General features: G+C 42.5%; 1 protein-coding gene across 1 annotated transcript; it reads right to left on the reverse strand.

Annotated features, from left to right (window-relative positions):
• Window positions 1-2,101: 2,101 nt before the first annotated feature.
• On the reverse strand, window positions 2,102-9,996 carry zdhhc18b (zinc finger DHHC-type palmitoyltransferase 18b). The gene is made up of 8 exons (XM_036970981.1): window positions 8,852-9,996; window positions 7,285-7,445; window positions 5,785-5,934; window positions 5,294-5,431; window positions 5,120-5,171; window positions 4,790-4,892; window positions 4,002-4,114; window positions 2,102-3,769 (listed from the first exon to the last, which is right to left on the reverse strand). The coding sequence occupies exons 1-8, from the start codon at window positions 9,097-9,099 to the stop codon at window positions 3,559-3,561; spliced, it is 1,176 nt and encodes a 391-aa protein (XP_036826876.1). The 5' UTR covers window positions 9,100-9,996; the 3' UTR covers window positions 2,102-3,558.
• Between the last annotated feature and the right edge of the window lie 5,570 nt (window positions 9,997-15,566).

The following is a 15,566-nucleotide window of genomic DNA, read 5'->3' on the forward strand; positions in this document are numbered from 1 at the left end:
CAGAGACGGCACCGCAACAGGGTCAGAGGTTACATCAGGGTTAAAGGTCACCGCCGGGTCAGCTGGGTCGATGCTGTCTGGACAGGAAGTAGAGACGGTCTGGGGTTTCCCTGCCTGGGGACACGGAGAGCGAGATGCCGACTCCAACAGATCTTTAGTTCCCTGTGTGCACTGGGTGGGAGAAGGAGAGAGGGTGGCGGAGAGAAAGAGATGAGACAAAGGCAGCAGAAAAGACAAGAACCACCAAGAACAGTTAGCCCAGCTGAAAATAAAAAAGAACAGAAGTCCCCCAGGGGAGAGGAGAGATCACTCAGACAGCTATGCAGAGCAAAACTATGGGTCAACGGTCAAGCTATAAGTAATTGAGGTGGTGCAAGGACATGCAGGTATTCTGATGCTTGGTAGCAGACAGTCATTTTGGTGAGGGGTAACCATGCAGATGATAAAAAATGTCACTTGGAAGCACAAAGTAACACAGTGCTGTTGTATCAATCTTGCCACGGTGTTTCCACAGCACCAGAGATCACATCAAATTCTCGTTCGAGTAATGGAAGACCCATACACGGTAAGGGGACAGGGCTATTGCTTTAAAGAATGGTCCTTTGAGGGTTTTATTCTCGCTTGCAAAAGTGACAGATAAATTAAAGTTACTTGAAAGATGAAGTAACAAAGGTCAACGAAAACCCACCAGAGCATAAACATTGTAGTGTGGAGATGATTGCATGTCTGACTGCTTAAGTAGAGGAGAGATGCTCTTACGATGTTACGTAAAGGACTGGCGTAGCTGTCGGCGCACATTTAGCACATGCAGAACCTGACCAACGAGGGGAATTTAGAAGTGTTTGCATTTTCGCCTCTGTGGAACAAATTTTCATTTATGCTTCCAAAGAGAAGATAAGAAGCAGTTGTAAAGGCTGAATCGATATAAACTATTAACGAGTCTACTGCTTGAAAAGGTTTTGATCATTGTCTGGTGTGTACATATACCGTGAGCTCAAAGTATTGGGACAGTGATATTTGTTGTTATGCCTCTGTACTCCAGCACTAGATTTGAAATGAAACAATGACCATGAAGTAGGTTAAAGTGCAGACTAAACTTTCACCCATAAATCATTTAGAAAATACTGCACTTTCCACCCCATTTCAGGGGACCAAAACAAACAGCAAATGTTGTAATCATTGTGTGCTAGGAATATGGGTCCAAATATTCAACCTTTGACTACTTTAATACACAAGTGAATTTGTCCCAATACTTTTGGTCCACTAAAGCTGAGTCTGCACTTTCACCTCCATCATTGTATCATTTCATCCAAAGTGCTGGAGTACAGAGCCAAAACAAAACACTCAGTCCCAATACTTTTGGGGCTCACTATCTGTGCATTTAAGCATGCGTGAGTGTATCTGAGGCATAGCTGACAAGAAAACAAAACAGATATATTAAAAGTACAACGAATGTGCCATTATCCTTTCCTCGGTTTGACGGTCTGATATTCCAAACCTCACAGGTCTGGACCTTGAGTTTAGAGGCTGACTGTGTGTGATGGGATCCAGCCCGACGTGGTTGAAATCAGCCATGTTAAAGGAAAAGCATAGTAGCACTGGGAGAGAAGCCAGCCAGGCAGGCAGAAAAATAAAGCAGACAGCAACCAGCCACAGAGAGAGGGCCCCCTAGAAAACCTTCCTTCTGCACCAGGGTTGGGCTCTATTCAGTTTTCAACTCTGTACTTCCAAATAAGTGAATTGGCATTCAATTGACGAAGATGTAGACACAGTAGCCACAGAGACGGGTAAGGCCAGCCAAACACTCTTACTGCACTCTACCTGGGGTCATCTCACCAACCTGTCTGTCTCCACTAACCTTGCTCATCAGCCAGCACAGGACAGAGCAAAGTCCAGACAGCTGTCCTCCTAGTGGGGGGTGGTGATGGGCCATACACACAAATACGGAGAGACACAATACCAGTTGACACTACGGAATAGGCACACAGGGGTAAGGCTTAGTGACAATGATGACATCAGGACTGTTCACACGTATGATTATGCTCCATCTTAACTGTAACACACAGGTGAGAATTAAAAAAGGAATGCACGTCTATTAAACTCATTTGGAAATAAAAACGTATTTATTTCATTGTTAAAATGGAATATTTATTACTGTACATTTCAGATTAACATAACTTATTCCAAAATGACGTATAAATATTTAGATGACCAAAATAAACAAAAAGACAAAATAATAAGATTGTAATATAAAACATATTTTAAAAAGCATAAGAAAACAGTAAGAGGGAGATGATTTGGACTGTCTTGAGGCAGGCAGGTAGCCTAGTGTCAGGCCAGCGTCGGATTCGCTGGTTCGAATCGCCGAGCCGGCTAGGTGAAAAATCTGCCAATGTGATATTGAGCAAGGCACTGAACCCTAATCGCTCCTGTAAGTCGCTCTGTATAAGAGTGTCTGCTAAATTACTGAAGACATTTCAAATGTAAATGCAGGTAGCTTTTATGTCACGTTTAACATGACCATTACATTATGGTATGACACACAAAACTCAACACACACACACGCCAATACACAGAGTCACGTCAGAGACAAATGCAGACAACAAGAACATTGAGGGAAGACAAATAAGTGTTTTCACACTCTGTAAACAAAGATAATTCCATGTGCATAAATAGAATAGCTCTTCCATGCTTTCTCAGCAGACCCACTGAATATCAGAGGGAGGGTGTCCAGATTGAGACAAATGAAAACAGCACTTGGGTACAGATGTATTTGTGACCGGTAAATTCCCAGCAGTAACCTCTTCCATTACCAGCATGTGGTTGCTAAAAGTATAAATACTGAACCAACACTGTGCTTGGTCTCTCTCTCTGATCTAACTCCTTATGTGCAAATACATTCTAATCCGCAAACTTCCAGCAGACATGACAGTGCCCTTGTATCCTTAAAGTAAACCGGGGTTAGGTTAGCTTGTCCCTATTGCTTGAATGTAAACAGAAGGAAGGCCTAGTCTGAACGGTTGGAGAGTGCCACTGCTGTCAGACTGAACTAAAAACCCAGTGGCAGTCGTACTTTGTAAACAAACATATCTTAAAGAAAACTCCTAGCACCGACGTTTCTCCTCAGCTGCAGAACAAGGGCCAAACCTTTAACCCAGGTGGGAAGCGGAAGAATCATATGTAGGCTGTTCCCTTTTTCACTGAAATGAAATATAGAAATGACACTGAGTTGTCTGATTATAAGATTAGGGAATGGAATGACGTGAGTAACTAACGGTTGAGCTACACCCAGGTCAAACATGGCCCAGCAGCCAGTTTCACTTCCTCTTTCCAGCCAGAGACAGTATTTTACTGTCAACTGTAAACAATGAACAGTCTGGTGTAGACTGGATTACCAGGATCAGGCAACAACATATGTAATGACCACACCAGGATCCTGGACCATTAGCAATAGTACCACAATACTCTGGTATATGAGGGACTAAGTCATGAGGGGGTGACCCCATACACAACAGCCAGTCAGGCAACAGTCAAAGAGGGTTCGGTTGGAAAAGGCAACTAAACTGGAGTCTGCAAGTCAGGCTGATGGTGGTTTGGGGTTGCAGGTAGCGGTATAGGGGAGGGGGGAACCTGCAATGCACAAGGGGGCAGCTGGGACGGCGTGGGCCCTCCTACCACGTTTATCTCGTTCTTAGCGGCCAGCTCTACCTCCGTGGCAACTGTCTGGGATGACTCCTCCACTGGCATGAAGCCTCGCCTGTCAATCAAACTGAACACGGGACAACATGGAGGAAACAGGTTAGTCAAATAGTTCAGGCTTCAGGTCAATTCAGTTTCCTTCTTAGTCAAATCAAGGAGTGATTAGAAATTAAATTCATGCATTGGAGAAAATCCTTGGAAAACAATGGGGCATTTTTAAACACTTCCTAAATAGACGGATTTGAAGAAAGAACTGACTCAACCCCTATCAAAGATACATTATAAACCAGGCTGAGTCTCACCTGGGAGGCATGGGTCCACAGAGTACAGAGCAGCAGTTAGTAATGATGTTGTTATAGCTGTAGGGGTTACCGGTGTCCTCCGTCCCACTCTTCCCCGACCACGAGCCTTTAATCTGGGACCAAGAGAGACACACAAGATTGACCATCAGTCCTTGTCCAAGACTAATTTTAGTTTATTTGTCAGGGACCAGGCACAAACAAACATGACACCATGTTAAGCTACATGGCTACTTTCCATCTGCAGTCTGCACATACCGGAAGGGTCACTTAACTGTTTAAAGTGCAAAATCTACAGTCAGTCAAACATTTGATTTTCCTGGGTTTTATATACATTTCCACACTAAGGTTGGAGTAATAATATGACATTTTGAAAATGCCCTCATAGTGTAAGAGCTGTTTGAAAAGCCTGTCTGAAATGTTTCCATTTTGGTGGGATAGAGTTTTGGCCTTCCATGGTAGCATCACTATGTGGTAAATTAGTTTATAATCCAATAAGAAAGAGTTCCAAACCTCTTTGCTAATAACAGCTAATGTTCCATTTCCCCCTCACCACTCAGACCACTCCCAGACAGTCCTAGCTAAACTCTTACTTGAGAAATTGCCCTTTGCTAAGATGCCTTTGTTTCTTTTTGACCATTTTAATTGAAAAACAATCATAGTAAAGACACTTAATGATTTGATATTGAGATAAAAAGAGCTGCATTGAACCTTTAAAGTGTATAATACCTATATGTCTATTATACATATCCCAGAAGAGACAGATATCACACTCATTGGCATTTACTCACATCTTCATTTGTTGTCAGGTTAGACGCAACCAGATAGGTATGGAAGCCTGAGAGGCCCAAGATGGACCAAACTGAAAAGAAGCAAATCACCAGCTCCACAGCAGTGCAGGAAGAAAAGTCAAGGACAACATGTATGGTTTGAGTATCTAAATATCACCAGAGATGTCAGCTGGACAGATTGAGAGACCCATTCGTATTCTGCAATATGGCCAATAAGCTGAAGTGAATGACAGTTTAGGTGCCCTAACACCAGACTACTCGAGGCAGGGAGTGGTATTATGAGGGGATCTGATTGGTTACACTAGACACACAGTCTTGGTAAAAGGATATCTGGCTGGACTCTCCTGAAGAGCAAACATCAGGCCTCTCCCTCCTTGTGCCCCTGAGGACAGAACCATTGAAAGTTGATACAGAAAACCATGACAGGATGATAAATCAGGATATACGCAAAAGTTCCATACAAAATCACAAGCCCGGGCAGTGTCTTCTGTGTAGACTACGTACTCAGTGCTAGATGTGTGGCGACGCAGCCAAAGATGAAGACTGTCAGGAAGGACAGAGAGACGATGAAGGTGTAGAAGAAACGATAGTTCCTCTTCCCAACACAGTTCCCCACCCAGGGACAATGGTGGTCGAATCGCTCTGGAGGACAGGAAGAAAGATTGAGGAAGAAGAACATTTACAAATGTCTACAAAGGACACGAAGGCCAAGCTCTCAAGCCCCTTTCAACAGTCAAATAAATGTGAATTAAATGTAGAAAAGTCTAAAAAAAGAAAACTAAGAAGGTCTGCTTTCAAAGTTGATCAACATCTTTACAGAGGAGACCAACACTAATAAATACTCTTTATAAGACTGTTTTGTATGAACAGTCTTTATTTATCAATCTCAGTAACAGGCTGTGTAGTATAGTCTAAATCACTCAGTCTAATAAATGGCAGTGTGTCCCTCTGTCTACGTTCCGTGTTGAACGTCCACCTCTGTCACCAGTCCTTACCCACACAGTTGTCACAGAGGGAGCAGTGGGAGGTGCGCGGTGGCCGGAACATCTTGCAGGTGAAACAGTACTTGAGCTTCACTACCTGCTGGTTGATCATCACCTCCTTGGTGCGGGGAGGGGGTCGGTAGGTGGAAGAGCCAGAGTTATCTGAGGAGGAGAGAAAGACAGGGAGGACATATCAGGAGATATAGTACACAAGGCGTGTGTGTATTACTATTCTCTTGGGTACCGGAAATCCCCCAAATTCCTCACAAGGATAGTAAAACAAGGAAAATTCTCTTATTTCAGGCTTAGGTATTAGGGTTAGAATTAGAGGTCAGGGAAAATAGGATTTCGAATGGAGATCTATTTTTGGCCCGCACTAGTATAGTAAAAACCTATGCTTTGTGTGCATGTGTCCATGTTGTGATCCAGGCAGTAGTAGCTTTAGGCCTAATTGCTGGCGAAGTGGTGTCCATTAAGGCGGCTTCATGGGGGAGGCAATCAATCAACACAGGCTCTGTGTAATGTATGAAAGTGCGCTGCCTGCCTGGCAGTCCCATATGCTGAGTTTAGACAGGCAGTCCGATTCTGATATTTTTGTTTCAGTTGAGTATCAGGTTTCAGTTGAGTGATGATTTGATGTATTAGACTGTCTCTATCACTACATGGCATGAGCTCATTAATAAATAGTCAAGTGTAAGGTACGTTCAAGATAACAACGGAGTCACAATGTTTGATAGACAGCTGAATATTTGGCAGCTAGAACTAAGTATGATACTTTTGATAACTTTCTGGAAGTAATTCATCTGGTTTAGGGAAATAGGCCTAACCAGCAGATATGCACAACTTAGGCCTAAACCATGTTGCAGAAAGCTGAGTGGACATCACGCTCTGTCATCCTAACAGAGACACGTCACAAGAGCATGAGAATATCCCTCAATAACTTATTTTTATACTTTTGGTGCCACACAATGAAATTACTCTATTTAAAACCACAACTCCCTCTACGTGATGTGAGTTTCCACTCTACAAAAAAACAGAGAGAGAAAGAGATGAAGAGAAAATGAGGGAGGGGGAGCAAGAGAGAGAGATGTTAGTGGCAACCCACTGCAATGGGGCCCGTGTCTTAATTTTTCACAAAATTAAACGGCAGAGTTAACTACCCACAGCATACTGACCACCCACACAGATACAAGCAGTGCCACGAACAGTTCAAAGACCTCTATCCATCCATACATCCTTCCCTCCCTACATGCCCGGTCAGAAGAGACTGTGTGTGTGGTTCAACCATTTGTTGGCTGAATAATGCATTGCTTCAAACAAAAAAAGGCAGGAAACTACCATATATGTTGCTACTACTGTGTCTCAAAAACCAGCGCAAACAAACTGGTGATAAAAGCTCAAAAGGAGACCAGAATATGGAGCAGGAAAACAAATGGTGAACGTCTACACAAAGCTGTGAAAGTGAGTGGGAAAGGAAGAATGTTCTTTCAGGAGTGTATGTGTTGCCCTTACCGATCTGCTTCTCAATGTCTGCGGCCTCGTCCGGTGTAGCCCGGGGCAGGATGCCAGGGTCAGTGAAGCTGGTCTGCAGGAGGGAGATGACTACAAACACAAACAGCACTCCTCCAATTGCTGGGATGAACACGGTCAGGTGCTTCAACAGGAAGGGACAGCTGTGGTGACAGGACAAAGGAAAAAAGAGGACTATATTCAGCAACAATTAAAGTGGACTGTCTTATATGTTAAAACTAAGGGTGTGTTTATACTGGAAGCCCAACTCTGATATTTTGCCCAATGAATAGGCAAAAGACCTGACCTGATTAATCAAAAGACCAATGACCCCTTTTCTGCGTTAGCAAACTGCCACAAGAGGGCGATGTGCGTGCAATTTGCAGAACCCCCTCCCTGCTAATATGTAAACTGCTAGTTACAAATGCAGTAAATCCGTGTGGAGCGCAAATGGTGATCTTGAGTATTCGTTTTTCACAATCTATTCAGAATATTACTGTGCATTATCTGCGTACGATCGGGAGCGCTTCTTCAGGAAAATCTCATTAAGATTAATACTCGAAGTATTGCTTAAAAAGACAAATTTACATGTTGCTTATGAGTGTATTTCACAATACTTGTTGATTATAAATTGGATTGTGAGTCGTGCATAAATGCTCTGCTTAATATAAAGTTCGTGTCATCCTCGCCAACCAATTTCATTATACTTCAAAAACACGCCAACCAGTAAAATGGCTATTTGGCTAGCTTTGCTACAAGCCTGTCAATGAGCGTTAGCATTCTAACTAACAACTGCTGAATCCAAAACAGGTATTTTGCAACTATCACAACCAAATATAATCTTAATGACTGTTCAAGCAATAATCAAAAAAACATTGTAAGCCTAGGAGAACCCACCCCCCAAAAAATGATAATATCTTATTTCAGTGGGTGATAATACTGGCGCGCTGACTGACCATGTGTGGTTATTCCAGCTTCATTTCCGCAACCAGAAATCATGCGCATAACGTAACGTTCGTGTGACGGGTACTGAAAATAAAAATCAGAATTTGGCTGACTGTTAATGCAGCCTAAAGTGTTTTGTGTAGCCTGGTTTCATTAATGTATTTTTTTAAAATCACCAGGACAACTAAAGAGGACAAGATTGATTGCAGAGCACTGCAGCGACAATCAGGACCCTGACTAACCACATGAAGGACTAGTTCTCATTTTCAACATGAGAAACTGAAAACGCTGTCCAACACAATAGTACAATATTGCAATAGTTTCTCAACCACCAGGATCTGGTTTTAATCAACTTTCACTTTTTAATTACTACTGGTAGCATAGTCTCAGGAGACGTAACACACATTTCAGCAAGACACTTGTAAGAATATGTAATGACATGTTCTGGTATTAAAACTATTCCTCTATTGTTGTTACCAGAATCTACTGTATTGGTTAAACTGCTAGACACACAACCACACTTACTTACCATGGTTTGTTGAAACCTGTGTGGCATAATTTTAATGGCTAGGGCAAACATTTTTGTGTCAAAGCAATGCAAAAGAAAACGAGAACTTGTACTTACTCGAAAACAAAGAACAATACAGTGGTGACCAAAATGAGGCCGAGGGTAAGTGGTAGGACACCACTTTGCTGAGCCACTATGATCCGTCCATCACAGTAGAAGCGATTCTTGCCGGGGAAAACTTCCCATTTTCTCCGTGCGGTTTCCCCCTTCTTCTCTTCCTGAACAACAGCGTGTTGCGGCGGCAGGGTCGGTGTTGGCGTTGAAAGTGCCTGCGGGTCGATTTGCTGGTATTCGCAATGTTTCATGATTTACGAAATTTTGGCGCTTCCCGAATAGAAGAGCTGTCTTGTGCTTGCCACCGCTATCTACATAGGCAGCAACTTGCTAATTCTCTAGCTAATGTTTGCTAACTAACGTTACCTAACAATAACATCGACTAGCGTGTTGCCAGGAACGTCAGCTACAAACATGTTCCAGTACCGGTAAGTTAGTGGTGCATGTCGTCATTGAATCAACGTCACCAAGCGTATCCAGTGTATGCAAACAGTGTCCCCAAAAATCTACACTCCATGAGGAGAACAATTCGACTATGATATTATCCATCATATCGGTCTATCAACCTGAAGAACAGCAGTGTGTGTGACCCATTGCATTCGTATGACCGCTTAGCTGGCTAGGCTAACGCTCTAGCTAGGCTAACGCTACCTAGTTAGCCCAAAAATCAGTGATGAACAGACTAACGTTAGTGAATAGTAGCTAGGTAGAAAGCATATCATATGCACAGCATAACAATAGGTATCAATACCATACCAGGGTTCTGTTTGATACGGACGGTTCAATATGATCCTATTTGAAACCACCAACTCCTACACTTTCAGCCAGGCAGATGAAACAAAGTGATGTTGGAATTTCCCGGTGGTGATGTAGATGAGGGCTTTCGTCGGGAGTTTTCGTAGCTACAAATCGACGCTAACCAACTGCTGTTACACTAATAAACATCATAATCGAAATTCTCATTTATGTTAGTCTATTACATTCAGGAAAGCGTACAGGTCAGGCGCACTTCTTTCTATCATCCAGCGTTATGACCGAGAGGAAGCGGCGAAGCGAGAGGATTTACTCCACCCAAAATCTATCCGCGTGAGAATAAGCCCATTTATTCCAACTGACATCACATGTATTTCCATTTCTATTGTAAAAGCAGTCCCTAGTCAATATAATATATCATATTTGGTTATGATCGCTATGGAATGTTTACGACACATTAAAATGTTGTACGGCGTTCATGATTTGCTGGCAAGGAATTACGTGGGTTAGTCAACAATTTTTCTCCTTCCCCCTTCTGACACCCAGGTGGCGACACGCATCTCTGCTTCCTCAAACTCAACCCCGATAAGACCGAACTGCTCTTCTTCCCCAGGAAAGTCTGCCCGCTCAAATACCTCTCCATCGGGGTTGACAACTCCACAGTGTCACCCTCCCAGAGTGCAAAGACCCTTGGCTTGACCCTGGACAACACCCTGTCTTTCTATGCAAACATCAAAGCGGTGACCCGCTCCTGCAGGTTCATGCTCTACAACATCCGTAGAGTACAATCCTACCTCACACAGGAAGCGGCGCAGGTCCTAATCCAGGCACTTGTCCTCTCCTGTCTGGACTACTGCAACTCGCTGTTGGCTGGGCTTCCGGCTTTTGCTGAACCCCTGCAATTTATCCAGAATGCAGCAGCCCGTCTGGTTTTCAACCTTCCCAAGTTCTCTCATGTCACCCCACTCCTCTGCACACTCCACTGGCTTCCAGTAGCTTGCATCCACTACAAGACCATGGTACTTACCTACGGAACTGCCCCTCCCTACCTTCAGTCTATGCTCAAACCCTACACCCCAACCCGAGCACTCCGTTCTGCCACCTCAAATCTCTTGGCCTTCCCACCGCTACGCTCAACCCAGTCCAAGCTCTTCTCTGTCCTGGCACCCCAATGGTGGAACCAGGTTCAGAGTCCCTGCCCATCTTCCAAAGACATCTAAAACCCTACCTCTTCAAACATTATCTTAAATAATCCTCCTCACCTTGACACACCCCCCTTCTAGCTCTGACTCAGCTACGTTATTGAGGAAAAAATGTACTTTTTATGCCTGTGATACGTGGTTGTCCCCCCTTGCTATCTTAAGATGAATGCACTAACTGTATGTCGCTCTGGATAACAGCATCTGCTAAATGACTCAAATGTAAATGAAGTTATCAGTATCTTTGCTTACACCTCAAAAGGAAAAATCCAGGTAGTCTACTTTGTTTTATGATCATATTAACCATATTAAATCATGAACAAGTGACCCAATAATGTCCATGCAAAATTACTTTTATTAAACCTAGATATTTAGAAGACTACGTTTCTGCATCTCCATTAGTTGACTGTTGTCACTACTGTTCCTTTGGGGGGGCTTGGGCTGGTGTTGCTACTGGATGACATGAAGTCTGGGGAATCTCGCTGGAAGAGTTTACACAAGAGTTTAATCTCAGAGGCTGCCAGGGATGTGTTTGAGGTGGCTGCAGAGGGGCTTGGAGGCTCGTTGAACAAACTGTTGTTGCTCTTGACTGGACAACCCAGCAGAGCCACCATCCCACTGCTTCTACTAGTGGTCCTGGAAATGTCCAAGTCCATGGAGTTGACCACCCTTTTTAGAGAATAAGGGAAGAAAATAGAACTTTATTCGTCCATTTTGCACAGGATATTCAAAATGTTCTCTGAAACCACCAGCCCTTCAGTTGCAATTTCAGTTCCCACGTTTTCATTGCCCTGTCCGGGATTTGAACCAGTGACCTTCTGGCTATAGGTCTGTCTCTAACCTTTGGGATACCTTCCTCTTGGCAGCCTGGAGAAGTCTGATTTTCCTTCTGCTGTCCTCTTGGACAGGCTTATTATCCGTCTGGCTGTTAGTGTGGGTGGGGCGAGGAGGGGATTGGCACCAATGTTCTGGTATTCCTACCCAACTTCACAGCAGAAGCTTTGCTTTCCTTTGTATCTGTGGAAGGATAAATACATCAGAATATTATGAAATAATATACGGTAGTCTATAGCATATTTAGCACCAAATTCAATCTAATATGAGGTGTTATGAATATCATACAGGATCGATAAAGGTATTCAGGACTCCTACCCGAGACTGCATCAACTGGAACCTGAAAAGCTCTATCCAGAGACAAGGAGCTAATGATGGATTTGGTCATCAGTATACACAGCATACTAATCAGCTCCACCCATTTCAGTTTGCTTCACGGCAAGAGCTCGGAAGGAGACTCAGCAGTGAATCTCCTCTGAATACTGTGGCCTATGCAGGTTCTCTGTAATAGAAGAGAGAGTGATTTTATTTACAATTAGGAAACATTGCATAGTATCAATAGCGCCAAAGGCTGAATTATTTGTTTTATTATACATTTCATAATAAAAAATACCATGGGCTATATGGTAATTGTACTTCAAGTACAATTGATAGGACTGGATTAAACTCTTTAAAGTATTATCGTGGTAGAAGTTTAAAAAGTGTTACTTTAAATCCGTTTTAAAGTACGTATGGTTTGGGAAAACGTTATAGTAGTGGTAGTGTCTGCAGTAGTAACGGCGGTGACTGGTTATAGTTGAGAAATGTAGAATGGCCTGAACATATGAAAGTTGGTATGGTGTATCTAGCTTGAACAGTTCAAGAGTTACTGTTCGTTAGTTATTTTATGCTAATTTACATCGTTATACTTGATAAAAGTTTTTAAAGAATTTGAAGTTAGGATAGCCAGAACATGTGAAAATTGGTTTGGTGTATGTAGCTGGAATGGTTTAAGAGTTACTGTTGGTGGGTTAGGTTATGCAAACGTGTGCACATTTATATAGTTAGTTATTAGTTATAGTTAGTTATTAGTTTATAACATTTTGATTTGATTTTGATTTGATTTGATTTACACAACGTGCCTACCACTTTGAAGATGCAAAATATTTTTTCTTGTGAAACAAACAAGAAATAAGACAAAAAACTGAACTTGAGTGTGCACAACTATTCACCCCCCCCCCCCCCCCCAAAAGTCTATACTTTGTAGACACCTTTTGCTGCAATTACAACTGCAAGTCTCTTGGGGTATGTTTCTATAAGCTTGGCATATCTAACCACTGGGATTTTTGCCCGTTATTCAAGGCAAAACTGCTCCAGCTCCTTCAAGTTGGATGGGTTCTGCTGGTGTACAGCAATATTTAGGTCATACCACAGATTCTCAATTGGATTGAGGTCTGGGCTTTTAGGCCATTCCAAGACATTTAAATGTTTCCCCTTAAACCACTTGAGTGTTGCTTTAGCAGTATGATGAGATCATGTGACAGATCATGTAACACTTTATTTAACTAATTATGTGACTTCTGAAGGTAATTGGTTGCACCAGATCTTATTTATGGGCTTCATAGCAAAAGGGGTGAATACATATGCATGCACCACTTTTCCATTTTATTTTGTGTATGTCCATTACATGAAATAAATAAATAAAAATCATTTAAATAAATAAAAATCATTTTAAATTACAGGTTGTAATGCAACAAAATAGGAAAAACGCCAAAGGGGATGAATACTTTTCCAAGGCACTGTATCTGCCCCTTTATTTATCCTAATTCTCTGACTTGGTGTACACGGCCCATGTTCTGAATTCTGTTGGTTTACATTTCAAAAGTGCCAAACAAATAGTTATATTCACTGTGTCCGTCCTAGCTCGCTCATTAATGTCTTAATCAAAATTACGGATTGCCTCTTATCCGCTTGTCGTCCCCTTATGCCATAGTTTGTACATCTCAATTGTCATTAGAAACCACATTTGTTTAAGCAAGTCAGCCATATCAGCTGTGTTTTTTTTAAAGGCAGTAAATAAGGCCGAAGGAACTGTTTCACTGCCAGACAAGGCTTCGCTGATAGCCAGGTGTAGCAGTGGTAAGGTGTTGGGACTGCTGTTGGGACAGCTTTATGTAGGCCCTAATAGTTTGTGGGCACCGTTGCAATGTATTGTTTAGTGTTGTGTTGTGTAGCTGCTTTGCTGGCAGGCATCCCACTTCTTCTTTTTTTTGTCCCACCAAGATTTACATGCTGAAATCGGCACTGATAATAATACTGTTTCATTATTTCTCATGGATCAGAAAAGTTTATGTCTCGTTTGTGCACAGCATTCTCTGTAGCGGAGCGAGGTCGAATTTCAAAAGTGAAACATTGTTTGCGAGGTCAGACAGGCTGACAGCAAGGGTTATACAAACCATCACTGTTGGAAATCAAATGAAAGTTTAGAAGCAAGATTAAATAATGTGTTAATAAATGTCTTATTGCTTATAACATTGGTTGCGTGTCAGAGATAGAATGTTGGTTGCATGTTGTGTTTGGCCTTAAGATGTACAATCACACCATGCATCTATTAGCCTCACTGTGGCTGAGCTCCCTGCCATCCAGGACCTCTATATCAGGTGGTATTTTGCATCTTCAAAGTGGTAGACATGTTGTGTAAATCATATCAAATTTTATTTTTCACATACACATGGTAAGCAGATGTTAATGCGAGTGTAGCGAAATGCTTGTACTTCTACTTCCGACAATGCAGTAATAACCAACGAGTAATCTAACCTAACAATTCCACAACAACTACCTTATACACACAAGTGTAAAGGGATGAAGAATATGTACATACAAATATATGAATGAGTGATGGTACAGAACGGCATAGGCAAGATGCAGTAGATGGTATAGAGTATAGTATATACATATGAGATGAGTAATGTAGGGTATGTAAACATAAAAGTGGCATTGTTTAAAGTGGCTAGTGATACATGTATTACATAAAGATGGCAAGATGCAGTAGATGGTATAGGGTACAGTATATACATATGAGATGAGTAATGTAGGCTATATAATCAGTATATTAAGTGGCATTGTTTAAAGTGGCTATTGATACATTTTTACATCAATTTTTCCATTATTAAAGTGGCTGGAGTTGAGTGAGTATGTTGGCAGCAGCCACTCAATGTTAGTGTTGGCTGTTTAACAGTCTAATGGCCTTGAGATAGAAGCTATTTTTCAGTCTCTCTGTCCCTACTTTGATGCACCTGTACTGACCTCGCCTTCTGGATGATAGCGGGGTGAACAGGCAGTGGCTCGGGTGGTTGTTGTCCTTGATGATCATTATGGCCTTCCTGTGACATCGGGTGGTATAGGTGTCCTGGAGGGCAGGTAGTTTGCCCCCGGTGATGCGTTGTGCAGACATCACTACCCTCTGGAGAGCCTTACGGGTGTGGGCGGAGCAGTTGCCGTACCAGGCGGTGATACAGCCCGACAGGATGCTCTCGATTGTGCATCTGTAGAAGTTTGTGAGTGCTTTAGGTGACAAGCCGAATTTCTTCAGCCTCCTGAGGTTGAAGAGGCGCTGCTGCGCCTTCTTCACAACGCTGTCTGTGTGGGTGGACCAATTTAGTTTGTCCGTGATGTGTACGCCGAGGAACTTAAAACTTACTACTCAGTGGGTTTTGTCCAACATGTCTCTGGACCTACTCACTGTTACAGTCATACTCTGGACCTAGTTTTGTCCCATGGATCTTAATGTTTTTCCTCATAATCCTGGACTATCGGACCACCATTTTATTACGTTTGCAATCGCAACAAATAATCTGCTCCGAACCCAACAAAGGAGCATCAAAAGTCGTGCTTTAAATTCTCAGACAAACAAAATATTCCTTTATGCACTTCCAGACTCCCTCTGCCTACCC

The sequence above is a fragment of the Oncorhynchus mykiss genome, chromosome 32 (genome assembly GCF_013265735.2).
Source record: "Oncorhynchus mykiss isolate Arlee chromosome 32, USDA_OmykA_1.1, whole genome shotgun sequence".
Taxonomy (NCBI): Eukaryota; Metazoa; Chordata; class Actinopteri; order Salmoniformes; family Salmonidae; genus Oncorhynchus; species Oncorhynchus mykiss.